Source organism: Sorex fumeus, unplaced genomic scaffold (assembly GCF_029834395.1).
Source record: "Sorex fumeus unplaced genomic scaffold, SorFum_2.1 ptg000005l, whole genome shotgun sequence".
Lineage (NCBI taxonomy): Eukaryota > Metazoa > Chordata > Mammalia > Eulipotyphla > Soricidae > Sorex > Sorex fumeus.
This window is the reverse complement of record NW_026606062.1, coordinates 8,260,466-8,276,291: the sequence shown is the minus strand read 5'-3', so window position 1 is coordinate 8,276,291 and position 15,826 is coordinate 8,260,466. Positions and strand designations below refer to the sequence as shown.

General features: G+C 60.9%; 2 protein-coding genes across 6 annotated transcripts in view; both read right to left on the bottom strand.

Annotated features, from left to right (window-relative positions):
* EIF4E2 (eukaryotic translation initiation factor 4E family member 2) overlaps positions 1-7,243 on the bottom strand; it is an 85,626-nt gene extending 78,383 nt beyond the window's left edge. For 2 of the 5 annotated variants that reach the window (XM_056120960.1, XM_056120954.1), the window contains exons 1-3: positions 7,076-7,225; positions 2,362-2,476; positions 329-463 (exon numbers count right to left, since the gene is read on the bottom strand). In XM_056120960.1, the coding sequence (XP_055976935.1) occupies positions 329-463; positions 2,362-2,476; positions 7,076-7,095 (270 nt within the window). In that variant the 5' untranslated portion in view covers positions 7,096-7,225. Of the gene's footprint in view, positions 1-328; positions 464-2,361; positions 2,477-3,134; positions 3,230-7,075 lie in introns of all 5 variants that reach the window. The other 3 variants (XM_056120947.1, XR_008793394.1, XM_056120969.1) reach the window with 3 other exon arrangements.
* A 2,310-nt stretch (positions 7,244-9,553) lies between these two features.
* On the bottom strand, positions 9,554-15,072 carry CHRNG (cholinergic receptor nicotinic gamma subunit). Its single transcript, XM_056121489.1, has 12 exons — positions 15,018-15,072; positions 14,757-14,896; positions 14,620-14,664; positions 14,431-14,540; positions 12,932-13,087; positions 12,215-12,312; positions 11,349-11,549; positions 11,081-11,195; positions 10,865-10,979; positions 10,326-10,524; positions 10,029-10,162; positions 9,554-9,727 (listed from the first exon to the last, which is right to left on the bottom strand). Exons 1-12 carry the CDS (start codon positions 15,070-15,072, stop codon positions 9,554-9,556), a joined length of 1,542 nt encoding a protein of 513 aa, XP_055977464.1.
* Between the last annotated feature and the right edge of the window lie 754 nt (positions 15,073-15,826).

Sequence of the window (15,826 nt, the reverse complement as noted above, 5' to 3'; positions counted from 1 at the left end):
TTCTTGTTTTTGTTTGGAGGCCACACCAGGCAGTGCTCAGAGCTAACTCCAGATTCTAGGCTCAGAGGTGGCGCTCCAGTCCTGGGAATCGAACCCGGGCTGGCCCCGTACAAGGCCAGTATAAGGTCTGCTGTACTATCTCTCCAGCTTCTAAACGCCCACTTCCACCAACCAACTGATATTTTGTATCGCCCCCTTCTGGCCAATATGGTGATGCACAAGGAACCTAAAATGAACAACCGTGACCTCTGGGACCCAAGAAAAGAAAGAAAACGTACAAGTCACTAGGGGGACACAGGCTCACGACCACAGGCGCCGCAGGACTCACCGAGGCAAAGGTGCCGATCTGTTTGATATTCTGCTCGTAGCTCTGTGAGCTGGTAGGCCGACCGGGGGTTCTCCTGGAGTACCAGAAAGTGTAGTTGTACTGCAGGGGATGCTCTGCTGGTCCCGGGACAACAGCCTGGAAACAGAGACGCTGCGTTAGTGCCCACGTGTGTGGAGAAAAAAGGTTGCTTTTGGTGTGAGGTTTTGGGCCATACCCGCCAGTACTCAGAGCTCACTCCTGGCTCTGTGTTCAGGAATCACTCCTGGCGATGCTCAAGGGACCAGCCACATGTGGTGCCAGAGATCAAACCAGGGTTAGCCACCCTCAAGACAAGTGTTTTACCCACGGTCCGTGGACTATCTCTCTAGACCAAGAAAAGGCTATCTTTTCTTTTTTAACTTTTTGGGTCACACCGGGCGGTGGACAGGGGTTCCTCCTGGCTCATGCACTCAGGAATTACTCCTGGTGGTACTCGGGGGACCATATGGGATGTTGGGAATCGAACCCAGGTCATCTGCATGCAAGGCAAATGCCCTACCCGCAGTGCTATTGCTCCAGCCCCTTCTTTTTTTTTCCTTTTGGGGGCGGGGTGTGTTGGGCTGTACCCGAGGGTGCTCAAGGCTTACACCTGGCTCTGCGCTCAGGGATCACTCCTGGAAGGTTAAGGGGTTCATATGGGATGCAGGGAATTAAACCCAGGTTGGCTGAGTGCAAGATAAGCACCTTACCTGCCGAACTCTCTCTCTGACCTTTTCTGGTTTTTGAGTCACACCTAGCTGTGCTCAGGGCTCACTCCTGGCAGGCTTGGGGACCATATGGGGTGCTGGGGAATCAAACCCGGGTTGCCACGTGCAAGGCAAGCACCTTACCCGTCGCACTTTCGCTTTCACCCCAAGTTTTTGTAGCTTTCTTACTACTTTTCCTCTTTTCCCCACAGGGCCTGAGCCAGTAAGGCAGATGCTAGACTGCTGAGCCATAAGCCCCGCCCCAGGTCCTGTCGCTTCCCCACCTGGGTCTGAGGCGCGGCCTCCTCTGGGCACCCTGACCGACTTTCTGGCTAGTGATCTCAGGCAACCGCGTACCCTGTTTGTGCCTCCGCTGATTATCAGCAGACGGGGAAAACGTGGCTGCTAGCAGGGGGCCGGGGAGAAAGCGCGAGAGGCAGAGCATGAGCTTCTCACGTGCAAGGACCTGAGAATGATCCTGGGCACTACCCGGGGCATCAGCACAGTCAGGCCTGCAGCTGGGCTGAAGGGCAGTGGCCTGGTCCCAACATATGGGAAGTGGCTCTAGTGAAAAAGTGAAGAGGGGTGAAGTGCTCAGTACGGAGCCTGCAAGCAGCACATGCTCAGAACCTGCCACTCTTACTTCTGCTGCTATGAAACTCAACACTCGTGTACCCAGCCTGTGCATCCCGCAGGCACTCCACGTCACGGAAACTGATGCCCGAGAGCTCAAGAAGAAGTTGATGCATCTCCTGCCCCATCTGAATTTTCTCTCCTCCGAGGCACTTTCAGGAGCTGAGAGACTGGGCGGCAGCCGGGTGGGCCTACCTCCCGTGGGGAGAGAAAGGAAGGCGAGGATGCCTCGTGACCCTGCGGCCTGGGAAAGTTTTCCGCTCCAGCGAAAGCCGGTGACTCACTCGCTCCTTGTCTTTGTCTGGGAGCCCCACCTGGTGATGCTCGGGGGCTACTCCCTGCGGTGCCGGGGAGACCAGGCAGGACCAGGATCGAACCTGGGCTGCCCGCATCAAAGCAGGTGCCCAACCCCGGCTCACTCCGTAACGTACTTTCTGCTGGCTTTTCTGGCTGGGCTTCCACCAGGGATGCTGGAGACCGCGCGGTGTCAGGGAGCAGACGCAGGGAGGGCCCCGTGCCGCTCAGCCTCGCTGCAGCCCTCCGAGCCAGCTCCCCAACCCCCAGGAGAGCATTCTAGAAGAGGGTGCCATCACGTGACCCAGGCATCTTTCTCAGATGGGTTCCTGAGGAGGCTCGAGTCCAGAGCAAACGTGTCTGCACAGTAAGGGGACCCACCTTCCTCTTGCCGCTGCTCTGGCTCTTGTCCCGGTCCATTTTTTCCTTCTCACCATCTTTCTGTGTGCTGTTTTCTTCATTCTGATCGTGGTCCCCACTGTCATCATCTTTCAATCTGAACAGGAAGGCGAAACACTGTTATCCCAGAACTGAGCTGGCTCCAGCTTCTCCCCACCCACCAAGTGAGATGCGCTACCGCGAGCCACCCCGAAGGAACTGCAGACAGTCGGTGAGATGCAGACGCGAGGGGTGAGGGATGCAGAAAGCGACTAGGACTAGGGTTAAAGCAAAAAGGAGGCGCTGCCAGCTGGTGTGGAGTTCAGAGAGCACTGCCTTCCCGTTTCATAAAGAACTGCACAGAGAAGCAAGAAGTCAGCAACCGAAGGGACTGTTCTCTTGAACGATCACGAAGAATCAACAATGAGAAGAGTTTCTGAATTGAGCAGCTGCTTTGGCCTTTCCAATGAGTTTAAGAACTCACCTAACCCTCCTATCCGTCCCAGACTCTGGCCCCAATTCAGACCCTCTTCTCATGCCACTGCAATTGTTACAGGAAGTTCTTAAAGGGTCTCGACAAGAGCGCCCTGCCCGCCCCCCAGGTGTCCTGTGGCCACCAGCATGCGAGTCCTAAAGGCCATCTCAGTGTTCGCTTTCATCCTTAGGACCCCAGCGGCTCTCCCTCCCCCGGCAGGACAGAGCACAAGGAAACACCGAGAGCCTCGAGGACCTGGCTCCTGCCCCTGGCAACCTCTCCCGGTCCTGAAGCCACCTACCCCTCGGCCTTAGCTGCCATTCCTCCATCTGATTTTCCTACTAGATGGAAGGGTCCCTTCGAATAGTGTCTTATTAATCTCTGTATCTCCAGCACCTAGGACAAGAAGATGCTGAATCAGTGAAGAGAAAATGGAAAAGGATGAATGTTGTCTTCTAAGTACGTCCAAAGGCTCCGCAGGTGCCACTGCGTGGAGCAGTGAAACTACTCTACAGCCCTGGGGCCCAGCAGCTCAGCCAGACAGAGCCATCCTCGGAAGGCTTCCGCGCCCGGGCTGTGCGGTAACCAGTGCGACCACCTGCCCCAATAACCCTCCAGTCCAGTGGAATCATACGACTCTCAAGAAGAGACTACACCTTGATTGCTTAATACAAGTATCAAGGAAGCCACTATTTAGGGTTTTAAAAAAATCTTTCTTGATACATATCAAGAAAGCTCATATACGCTCAATTTATAATAGATGTTGCCCTATCCACAACAGAGAACTGTGTATTTTGCCCTAAATCTCTAGTCCCTGGCATGTAAAGAACGCTCTACAGATACTAGGATGGATGAGCAAGCCACGTGTGTGTGTGTGTGTGGGGGGGGGGGAGAACGCCCACTCCCCTGTATCACAGTCCGAGAGAAGGGACAGGCACCAGCGGCCGTGTGCTGTGCTCTGAACCACACCTGGCCAGGTCGACGGGCAGCTGAGCAAAGGGCAGTCTAGCCCGGAACCTCACGTCCCAGGGCCCGGGAGGGAGTTCAAAGGTCCCAGAGCAGCTACCCAGTCGAGGCCAGCCAGTCCCCAGCACAGGGTCAGCCTGGGAGGCTCCTGACTCTGGCCCAACTCCGCAGCAGCCTCACCCTCAGGGGACAGAGGCTGCCTCTGCCACCAGTCTCCAGGGGCTCGACAGGAAACGCCTCGGGGGAAAGATGAACAAAAGCAGAAACGGGCTGGAGAGAGAGTACCAGGGTTAAGGTGGATGCCCTGGGTTTGAGCCCTGCCCGGGGCAGGAGTGACTCGGGAGTGCAGAGCCAGGAATAAGCCCTGAGCACAGCCGGGTATGGCCCCAAACAAACAAAAAAGCAACAGCAGCCACCGAGAACAGGAAGGTGCAGGGAGCGGAGAGCGCGGTTGCTGGTCTCCCTGCGGGAGGTGCCCCTCCCCTCCCAACCTGTCCTGTCCCGGGACAGCTGCCAGGCTCAGAGCGGGGTGGCTCCCTGCAGCCCTCTCCTCGGAAGCCTCCTTCCAGCTCCCGCTGCAGGCCACAGGTTGGGAACGGCCGCTCTCCCAGGCCGAGTCTGGCTCCCGCTTCGGACCCTCTCCCCAGAAATGCTTGTGCTTGGCCCAAGCGGGACTGCTCCAGCCCATCAGGGCCATCTGTGGCGCTGAGACGACTCTGGGGACACACACCCTCCCACATCACAGCTACCGGGCCGGAGGCGTGTCGCATGAGGAGGGTCCCTGTGGCACCTCTCTTTTGGCTAGACCCCAGCAAAGCATGGCAGTTCCTTTCTCTTTAGAGAAAGACACTGAAACGCAGGAGTGACAAATTATGCTGGAGAGGAAACAGAAGGTGGTTTCCTGGGGTGCCGCCGCCCAGCTCCCTCCCTCGGGAAGTCTTGAGGGGCTGCCTTCCCCAGGATGGAGCCAGGCAGTCACCCCGCCTCAGCCAACGCCGCCTCAGCCAACGCCGTCTGCCCTCCAGAGGCGACTCTCCCAGATGCAGGCTGGACTGGCGCCCAGCACCCAAGCAAATTAACAACTCCATGCTCCACGGACACAAGCTGGCAATTAGCACAGGAGGCTGGCCAGACAGACTGGCACCCCGTTGGCCCACCAGCTTCTGCTCAGGTATGTCCCCTGACTTGTGTGACTGGACGAAGACCCTTCAGCGAGGGACTTGGTCTGATCCATCTGCGTATGTGCAGCATCCGAGGGAGAAATGAGCTGGCTTCGTGAGTGGGCTTTAAAAATCAGACTAATACAGGGCAGACTAGGGTGTGTGCCAAGGGACCAGTTCAGGGGCCGGAGCAAGAGCACAGCGGGTAGGGCATTTGCCTTGCACGCGGCCGACCTGGGTTTTGATTCCCAGCATCCCATAGGGTCCCGCAAGCACCTCCAGGAGTGATTCCTGAGTGCAAAGCCAGGAGTAACCCCTGAGCACTGCTGGGTGTGACCCAAAAAGCAAAAATAAATGAATAAATAAAGTAACCAGTTCAGACCACGCTTAGGAAAGGGCTGAGAGCAGGGACTGGAGCGCTAGCACGGTGGGGAGGGCGCTTGCCTGGCACTAGCGGACCCGGCTCTGATCCCCGGCATCCCATATGGTCCCCCAACCCCTACCAAGGATGATGCTCCCTGAGCACAGAGCCAGGAGTAAGCTCTGAGCATGACTGGGTGTGCTCCCCCATCCCCGCCCCCCGACACACAAACACACAAATTTGAAAGGCTCAAAAGCTAACCAAGCGTGGCCAGGGACAGAAGCAAAATATGGCCTGGGGATACAGAAAACAAACAGATCACCGCTGCCTGTGAAAGACTGGGGTGACAGGGGACAGGAGCAGGGCAGGTAGGAGGGAAGGGCAAAACAAAGACAGTCCTGATGAGGACCACAGCAGCTGTGAGCAGACTTCGAGGGGAGCTACCCTACTCTGCTCCGGGGCCTGCCTGCTGAAGATGCCGAGACAGTGGCCCACAGAACCAGACCCCACAAGAGGAGCTTCAGATGCCATTTCAAAAAAAAAAAAAAGAAAGCTCTGGTTGCTCTCATCACAGCTGGGGTTTCCAAGTTCTGGTGCAGGGGCTGGAGCGGACGATCCAAGCGGGCAGGAGGACACTTGCCAGGCATGCCACCCCTGGGTTCAATCCCTGGCACCCCATACGGTCTCCCAAGCCTGCCACGAGCCACGAGTGGTTCCTGAGCAAAGGGTCACGAGGGAGCAATGCCGGGTGTGGCCTGATGTAAATAAATAAAACCTATTTAAAAAAAAATATATATATATGTATATGGGCTGGAGCAATAGCACAGCGGGCAGGGCGTTTGCCTTGCACGTGGCCGACCCGGGTTCAATTCCCCGCATCCCATATGGTCCCCAGAGCACCGCCAGGGGTAATTCCTGAGCCAGGAGTAACCCCTGTGCATCGCCGGGTGTGACCCAAAAAGCAAAAAAAAAAAAACAAAAACAAAAATATATATGTATGTATATTTTTGTTGTTGTTCTGGTGCAGTTAAGGTATCAAGATATTCCGGGTTATTTTTTTTTTGCCAAGGAGATACTGGAACCAAAAAAAAAAAAAAAAAACCGCGGAAACGAATTCCATGACCCGGTGGTCGGGGGGCAAGTTACAGAAGCTCCAGACCTGGGAAAGGGAATCCCGGGCCGCCCCCGGGCAGAGCTGCAAGCTGGGGGCGGGAGCTGCGGGGCTTAGCGGGGGATGGGAAAGGGGGAGGGGGCGGGAGCCGGGACCCCCGCGGGCGGGGAGCGGCGGCCTGAGGCGTGTCCGAGACGGCACCGGGTCGCCCGAGGCGCGTGGGGACCCACCCCCGCGTCCCCGCAGCAGCAGCTGCAGCAGCAGCCAAACCGTCAGCCCCCGTCGCCGCCGCGTCCCGCTCGCCTCGCGGCGGCACCTGCCCGCGGCCCGCTCCCCGCTCCCCGCCCGGGGCCTCGGGGTCGCGTCCGCCCGGGCCTCGGGGCGCAGGAAGCGGAAGGCGGCGGGGGGGACCGCTCGGGCGGGCGGATCGCGGGGGGCGAACGCGGCCTCGGAAGGCGCGGCCGGCCCGACCCCTCCTCCTCCTCCTCCTCCTCCTCCTCCTCCGCGCAGGCCGCCCGGGCCGGGGGCCGCCGCCGCAAGCCAGCCCCAGCCGGCGGGCCGGGCACGGCGGGCACGGCGGGGGGCCAGGCGCGGGCGAACGGTCGGGGGCAGGGGGCCCCGGGGGGCGGCCACGAGCCACTCACGCGTCGAACTTGTTGTTCATCCTCTCGCCGCCGCCGTCGCCACTGCCTCCCGGAGTGACTTCCGCTCCGCCCGGTCCCTCCGCCGCGGGCCCGGCCGCTTCCGGTCTCCCGGGCCGGAACGTCGTCGTCGCCGCGCTCGGCCGCGAGGGGGACGGGTTAGGCCGGGACCCCGCGCGCGCCTGCTGCGCCTGCTGCGCCTGCGCCTGTGTCCGGGCCCGCCGCGTCGCCTGCGCCCGCTGCGCCGCCTGCGCCCTCTACGCCGCCTGCGCTCGCTGCGCCTGCGCCCTCTGCGCCCGCCGCGCCTGCGCCCTCTGCGCCCGCCGCGCCCGCGCATGCGCCCGCAGAGGCGCCGCTCTCCTGGTTCCAGCGGCTATGCGCTGTCTTACTGCCCTGCTCCCAGCTGCCGTGTGACCCGGTCCGCGAAGCTGGGCCCCTTGGGTCCGGGCGACGCCGTGTTCTGGCACCCAGCCCGCCCGGAAGGATCCAGTGGGATCATCAGTATCAGGGACTTGACCCAATGACCACCCCCCCCCCCTCCCCGGACGTGCTAGTCCTTGTTGATCTGTTCTTGCTCCTGCCTGAACCTCTTCGAGCTAATCGCCCTCCCTAGTGGGCAAACAGAATCTCCCCAGATAATACAGATGGGCATGCCACTCCGATTGTCTTGAGGACCTCCGGCGAGTAGCCTTGCGGTGTGTGCACTGCTCACACTCCGAAGCCAACAACAACAACCCTATATATATATATTTTTTCTGCTTTTTTTAGGGGGGGGGCTCACACCTGGCGATGCACAGGGGTTACTCCTGGCTTTGCACTCAGGAGTTACCCCTGGCGGTGCTCAGGGGACCATATGGGATGCTGGGAATCGAACCCGGGTCAGCCGCGTGCAAGGCAAACGCCTTACCCGCTGTGCTATCTCTCCAGCCCCAACAACCCTATATTTTAGAAGGGTGTCCCCGGGTCCTCTCTTCGCCACCACAGTCAGCAGTGGTCAGGTCTTACTCCTGACTCAACGTTCAAGGATCACTCCTGGAGGGGCTCCGGGGACCCTATAAGATGATGCCCAGGATGGAATCCTGGTGGGCAGCATGGAAGGGAAGCGCCTTCCCCGGCTGTACGCTGGCTCTGACCTCGGTGGTGAATTTCACATTTGTGAATGTCACCGCCTCGGATCTGAGATGAGGGTAGATCGGAATGGACGTCTGTGCCTGCAATGACAGATGAGGAACCGAACCCCCCAGCAAGGAGAGAAGTCTTGGGGTGACTCTCCAGCCTGCAAAACTGAGGCCCCAGCTAGGCAGCTCCCACCAGGAGACCTCAGCCTGGGGCTAGCAATGGTGAAACCCAATGGAGCACTCGCCTGGCATGAGTGAGGTCCTGGGTTTGATCACTGGGTCCTCCCCACAAAGATGGGAGGGAGATGGGGAGAAACTCTCTACTGGCAACCTTTTTACTAATTGGGGCCAGGGTCTCCTCCTGGAATCCTGGGGTGCCTCGGGGTCATGTGTGGAGGATGGACACTGGCCCTGGGGCACAGGTGCAAAGCCTGTGCCCAGCCCTTCAAGCCCTCTCTCCGGCCCCTTGCACAGTCTCTCTCTCTTAGGGTCTAAGATCGGGCCAGGGTGGGGGATCTGAGCTCCAAGGAATATTCAGGCACCATTATTTTTGGAAGCTGCTTGCCCAGTTTGGCCACGTGAAACTTGGGGGGACAGTGACATGTATGTGCACGGTGCTGTGAGAACTCTTGGAATCTTTTGTGTGAGTGGGTCAAAAGGCCCGTGACCAGTGCAGATGGCACTGAGTGCTCAGAGCACTTAGAAGGCAGTGGAGGGAGGGGCGCGCGCAGAGAGTGACTTGCTTGTTCCTTGTCACCTTCACCCCACCTTCCCCCCACCTTCCTTCCTTCCCCCCCTGTTTTTTTCCTGTGGGGATTTGGGGGAACTCCCAAGTAAAGGCCCAGGGGCCTCCCTGGCGCTGGTGCTTCATTGCAACGGCCCCAGGATGCGCTACTGTTCAGGTCCCATGGTGCTGGGGATCCCCAAGCAACCCCAGTGTTTCTGGGGATCTCCGGGGCTGTACCCAGGGGTACTCAAGGACCCGGGCTGGTGCTGGAAATCAAACCCGGTCAGGCATATGTGAGGCGTGTGGCCCTGTCTCCTGGCCCCAGCACGGCTCTTAATTTCTTCCTTCAGGCGTCCACCGGGAACTAGACCAGGTCCGGACATGGAGGGCCAGGCTGTGGCTTAGTTGAGGGCGCCACATGAAACAGCCTCTGGGCTTCCAAGACGCTAAGGCTTGGCTGAAACGGGGAGAGCTGAGCTGAGCTAGCGTCCCTGGCCACGGCCCCCAGGAGATCAGGACAGCACCCCCGCAGCCACCGGGCCCCAAGCACACACACGCCACGGGCTGCACTCAGGTCTTTATTCCCAGTTTTCCCCACAGCTGGCCCCAGGGCAGCTGAGCTCAGTGTGGCTTGGCTCAGTCGGGGGAGGGCAGGTAAGGCCGGGGGTCTCCAGGGAACGGCAGGGCGGGCACCCGGTTGTAGTGGGCCATGAGGAAGATGCCAGCCGTGCCACAGACGAAGAGCGAGAGCATGGCGAGGAAGCAGACACGGTCCAGTACTCGGCCCACCAGAAACCACTCTTCATTCCCCTGGGAGGGGTGGGGGGGCAGGTGTGGGTGACAGGAAGTGACCCCCCCCAGCCTGCCCCAGATCCCCAGTCCACACAGACCTTCCACCAGGCCACAACCCCTGCCCACCTTTCTCTCTGTCTCTCTGGCTTCCTCTGGGCTCCCCAGAGGCCTGGCTACCCCCTGCCCCACCACCGTCCCCTGTACTTGCCCGGTCCACGGTCCTAGGTGAGCCACCTGCTCCTCCTGCTTTTCTGGGGTCCCACCCTGGTCCCCCCAAACCCCCCCCCTCCACACACACACACACTCCCAGCTGACTCACGCTGTGGAAGCGTGCCTGCTGGCGCCGGGCGCGCGCAATGAGGTTGCAGGCGGCCACGCAGGCCTGGATGGCGGGGGCCGCCTGCTTCAGGTTCCCGCACAGTTCCTGGGCCAGGCCGGGCTCCGGGCCTTGCTCTGCGCCACGGAGGGACCGAGGCTTGGGCAGGGCACCGTGGCGAGCCGGGCAGAAGCCGGGCGCCCTGCAGCCCCACCCGGGACCCGCGCGCACCAAGAAGGGTCCCCACTCTCACCCATCCAGAACCCGCGCGCGCGCGCTCAGGAGGGTCTCCACTCTCACCCAGACGCTCCAGCGCGGCCCTCACCAGCCCGTTGCGTGGGCGCTGCCGGAAGAGGAGCTCGCTGCGGGGCAGCCGGAGGGACCCCTCCTCCGCCGCCGGGACGGAGCCGCGGGGCCAGGGGTCCCGCACCGGCGCCGCTGGGGCCCCCGGTGGGCGCACGTGCATGCGTAGCAGCTGGGGCAAGACCCGCAGAAACACCTGCGGGCGCGCGGGGGATCCGGGCGGGGAGGAGGGAATCAGGGCGGGTGGGCGCCGACTGGGCCCGGGGAGTGGGGAGATGCCAGGACCCGGCCCCACGACCCGCTGCCTTGGCCCCAGGACACGAGTTGCGGGCACACATAGACTCAGGAGGCAGAAGTTGGCCTTGGCAAACCACAGCCGACAGCGATGGGACGAGAAGGAAGGGCTTAGGGAGAGGAAGCCCCTCGTGGGCACAGGGCGAGTCCGTGTGTGTCCACGGGGCTGTTCCCAGGCCAGTTCACTGTGGTGGGCGGGAGGTGGGGGGTGAGCCGGCCGGCAGGGAGGGGCCTGGCCTTGCCTTGCGGACCCCACGGGCCATGGAGTGTGTGTGCGGGGACCTCAGGGACACGTTGAGCACCACCACGGCGTTCACCACGATGAGGATGGTCACCACCAGGAGGAAGGTGAGGTACCTGCAGGGGCGGGGGCGAGCCCTGTGCATCCCACTCCAGCCAGCACCCCCATCCCTGCCCGGTGCTCCCAGGACATCCAGGCGGGGTGGGATGGGCCTCACTTGCTGATGAGTGGCACCGCCTGCGAGGTCTCTGGAACCTTCTTGGCCACCAGGAAGAGGAAGACTGTCTGGGCCAGGAGCACGTTGATGGCCACGGTGCACTTCTGGCCACCCGCTGCCAGAGACCAGACCTGAGCAGGGGGCCACCTCCCCCGAGGCCACCCACCAGCCCCCCACTGGCTCTTGGCAGGGAGTGTGGCCCCCTCCGTACCCTCCTACCGTCCCAGCTGACCTGTGCCCCCACCCCCAGGTACCCACCCCCAGGTACCCTTAGCAGGAAGGAAGTAGATGAGGATGGCCACTGAGGATATGAGCACGCAGGGGGCGATGATGTTGATGACGTAGAAGAGGGGCTTGCGCTGGATGAGCAGGTAGAAGCCCACCTTCTGGTGGCCTGCCTCTTCTCCCGGCTCATGGGCACCCCGCAGCATCTTGGCCGGCCGGTGCCGAATGGCCCATTCCCCGTTCTCTGTGGGCGGTGGGTGGGTACAGGCAGATGGGCACAGGTGCCCCACGGCCCAGAGGAGTGGCTTGCACGGAGGGTGGGGACGGGGTCCATGGCCACTCTCAGGCCCAAAGGAAACTCCTCATCACACAAAACCACTCGTCACACAAAACCCACACTTCGCAGCCCCTCCCCCAAACCCGGGTCCTTTGGAGGTGGCTGTGGTGTTGGAACCGCGTACGCATGAAACTGTTATCAGCGATACCGTTACCAGGGCTGGCGGCATGGCACAGTGGGCAGGGAGCTTGCCTTGTACACAGCCCACCAGGGTTCGATGCCTGGCACCCCAGCTGTTCTCCCGAGCCTGCCAGGAGTGCTCTGTGAGCGCAGGGCCAGGAATCACCCCGAGCAGGGTTAAGTGTGGTCTCCTCATCCCTTCTCATTGTAAATCATGATACCTTAATTAAAATGGTGGGAGGAATGGGTTTGGGGCCCTTTGACTCGAAGGGCTGGAGCACCGGCTTGGCATGTGGGGAGCCCCAGTGCAATCCCCCAGACCGCATTGTCCCCAGCCCCCCGACACTGGGCAGCCCTGCCCCACAAAACACAACGAAGACGTTCGGTGGCAGTGAGCTGTGAGCTGTCCTCTGCAGTGACGTGGGAGGCCGTGTGCCCTTGTGTGTAGTTACCTGTGAAGGCCTCGGGGTCGATGAAGACCCACTCAATGGGCCGCCCGTCCTCCTGACTGAGCTGCAGGTTGATCTCGCTACTGCTGTAGGTCTGGGACCTGGCGTCAGAGGCCACAGGGTGGTCTGCCAGCAGCATGCAGGATGCCTCCCACATGTCCCTGGGTCGCTCCCACCCCCGGCATGGGCCAAACGGGGAGCAGGCTGTGCAAAGACCTCCGTTGTATGGGTGAGGGTCATGCAGCAGTGACCGGCCCCTCTGGACTCCCCCCCCATCTCCTCCAGCCCTTGAGGCCTGTGGTCACTCTGTATTTCACCCCCCCATGTCCTAATCTGGGTTTTAGATCATTTAGAAAATTTTAGGTGCCACTTGGGTCATGCCCAGCGGTGCTCAGGACTTAGTCCTGGCTCTGTACTCAGGGGTGCCTCCTGGTGGTGCTCAGAGGACCATACTTGGTGCCAGGGAGCAGAGCCTGACTGCTGCACTCTCTCCAGCTTGTGGCACGTCTGAGCTGATTATGTGATGATCCACAGGGAGAGGGTCCTTGCTGGGTGCCCCCAGAGTGGGCCCTGAGTCAGCCGACACCCCTCCTTTCCACACGGGGATGGCGCTGAGTGCTGGTGGGGGCCTAGCCAGGTGTGGGGGAGGGGGGCCCAGGGGAGGGGTGCGCCCCAGTCGCCTCCCCCATGCCCCTTCCCAGCAGGGCTCCCGGGCCTCACTGGAAGATGAGGGAGCAGTTCTGCCAGTCGAAGGGGAAGTAGGTGACGGAGACAGGGCAGGAGGAGCGGAAGATGGCAGGCGGCAGCCAAGTCACGCAGCCATTCGGGGACACCAGGACGTTGCAGTAGAGAGCCACCTCGAATACACCGTCCACACTGCACATGGGGCAATACGCCTGAACACGTGGAGCATGCAGCCCATGCCGCACGCAGACCAACACGCCTGAAAACACAGTTCACACTGCACCCGGGCAACATGCCTGAACACACAGTCCACTGTACCCGGGCAACACGCCTGAACACACAGTCCATACCGCATACGGGCAATATGCCTGAACACAGTCCACACTGTACACGGGCAACACACCTGAACACAGTCTACACTGGACCCGGGTAACACACCTGAACACAGTCCACACTGTATCGGGGCAACACGCCTGAACACGCGGAACATGCAGTCCATGCCGGATGCAAACCAACACACCTGAACATGCCATCCACACTGCACATGGGGCAACATACCTGAACACGTGGAATATGCAGTTCATGCAGACCAACACGTCTGAACACGCAATCCACATTGCACACAGGGTAACACACCTGAACACACAGTCTACACTGCACACGGGACAACATGCCTGAACATACCATCCACACTACACATGGACAACACACCTGAACATGCTGTCTATGCGGCACACAGATATGAACATGCTGTTCAGGAGCACATGAACATGCAGTCTGTGGTATGCACAGGCCACCACACCTAAACAAGCCGTCCACACAGTGCAAGGTCAACATGTCTTTGAACACACCATCTACACTGCCACAGGACAACACGTCTGAACATGCCATACACATCACACACAGGTCAACACGCCTGAACACACCCTCCAATGTCATTCATAGGCTAACATGCCTGAACGCCTTGCACACAGGCCAATAGTGGCCAGGCTGGGGACACCAGCCCCTGCCGCCCCTCCCCCTCCAGAGAAATCTCCTCCCGCCCATCCCTGCTTCCTTCTCCAGGTCTCCTTCCTTCCCTTCTTCCTCTCCTCTCTCTCCCCCTCCTTCCATCCCCCCCAACCCCCCTCTCTCTCCCTGCCCCCCTCCCCCCAAGCAGTGCTCAGGGCTCCCTCCTGGCTCTGTGTTCAGTCATCACTCCTGAGTGTGTGTTTGTGGGGGGGTGACCAGGGGACCATGTGAGATGTTGGGGATCGAACCTTGACAAACGCCGTAACCCACTGAACTACTTCTCTGGTCTCTCCAAATCTTTTAACACCAAGGAAAGAAGTGGGGGAGGGGTACCCAGCCAGAGCAGACGTTTCCCAGACATCTCTCTGTACCCCGACAGCCCTCCTGGGGGCTCTGTCTGCACCCCCAGCCCAGACTGACAAAGCCTGTCTCAATCCAGGCCTTGCCCTCAGCCGGCATTAGCCGGAATCCCAGCCCCACGGTGGAGGGGGGACCCCTCCGTCCCCCGACCGCGCCCTCCTCACTTGTTCTCCAGCACCACATCGGGCAGCCACACCATGGTGGACGGGACCCTCAGCACCCGCAGGCCCTCGTAGTCTCGGGGGTCCCAGCGCAGCCGATAGTCGCACCACTGCTGTGGGACGGAGCGGGAGTTCCGGGCAGCGCCCCCCACCCCCAGGGGACCCCAGAGGGAGCAGAGGGAGGGCGCTCACCATCTCGATCCAGACGTTGGTGGTCAGAGCTTCCTCTCGCTCGTTCTGGGGGTGCAGAGGGAGTCAGCACCCCCCGCCCCCACGTAGCAGAGGCTCCTCCTCCCCCCACCCCCCTGGCCCCAGCCGGCCCAGCGCACCAGGGAGATGAGGTTGGTGAGGGTGAGCTTCAGGCTGACGTTGACCACGTCCGCCTCGTGCCGCGCTGGCCTCAGGTGCTGGTCATAGCCGTGCATGAGGTCGGCCAGCAGCCGCTCCTCCTGGTTCCGGCCGCGGGCTCCTGTGGGCCGGCACCGTGAACCCTGGTGCCCTGGACACGGGCAGCTGGAGAAGCAGGCACCCCCACCCCGGCGCCCCTGTGCTGAGACCCCCCTGCCGACCCCCTAGGCCCTGACTCCCACCCTGGCATCCAGCCAGCAGCAGCACGAGAAGGAGCAGCACCGGCACCCCGCGCATGGCGCTCAGCCGTCTGCAGGGACAGAGCTGGACACGGGGGCTCTCGGGCCGCCCTGCCCACACACAGGGCAGCCGCCTCCGCCAGCTGTCCCACCGCCGTCAGCTGCTCTGGCGGGGACAATGCCAGCTCGGGTTCCCTGTGCTGGGGAGGGACAGAGGGGCCCTGAGCCCCAACAGAGGCGGTGCAGCCGGGGGTGGGTGCTGAGTCAGGATCAGGCTCCCTCCAGCTCCTTCTGGGGGGGGGGTCAGAATATTTTTTTGCGGGGGAGATTTTTTGGGTCACACGCGGTGATGCACAGGGGTCACTCTTGGCTCTGCACTCAGGAATTACTCCTGGCTCAGGGGATCATATGGGATGCTGGGAATCGAACCCTGGTCGGCTGCGTGCAAGGCAAATGCCCTCCCTGTTGTGCTATTAATCCAGCCCCAGAATTTTTTTTCCTTTGGCCGCCTGAGAAGTATTGGGGGCCCGTGGGCCACCCCCCTCTCCCTCGGGGAGTCTGGCTGGCTGTTTTTTGTTTTTGAAGGTTTTTTTTTTTTTGTTTTTTGTTTTTGTTTTATTTTGCTTTTTGGGTCACACCCAGCAATGTGCAGGGGTTACTCCTGGCTCTGCACTCAGGAATTAACCCTGGCGGTGCTTGGGGGACCCTATGGGATGCCGGGGATTGAATTCGGGTCGGCCGCGTGCAAGGCAAACGCCCTACCCGCTGTACTATTGCTCCAGCCTCTGTTTTTTGGTTTTGAGTCACATCCA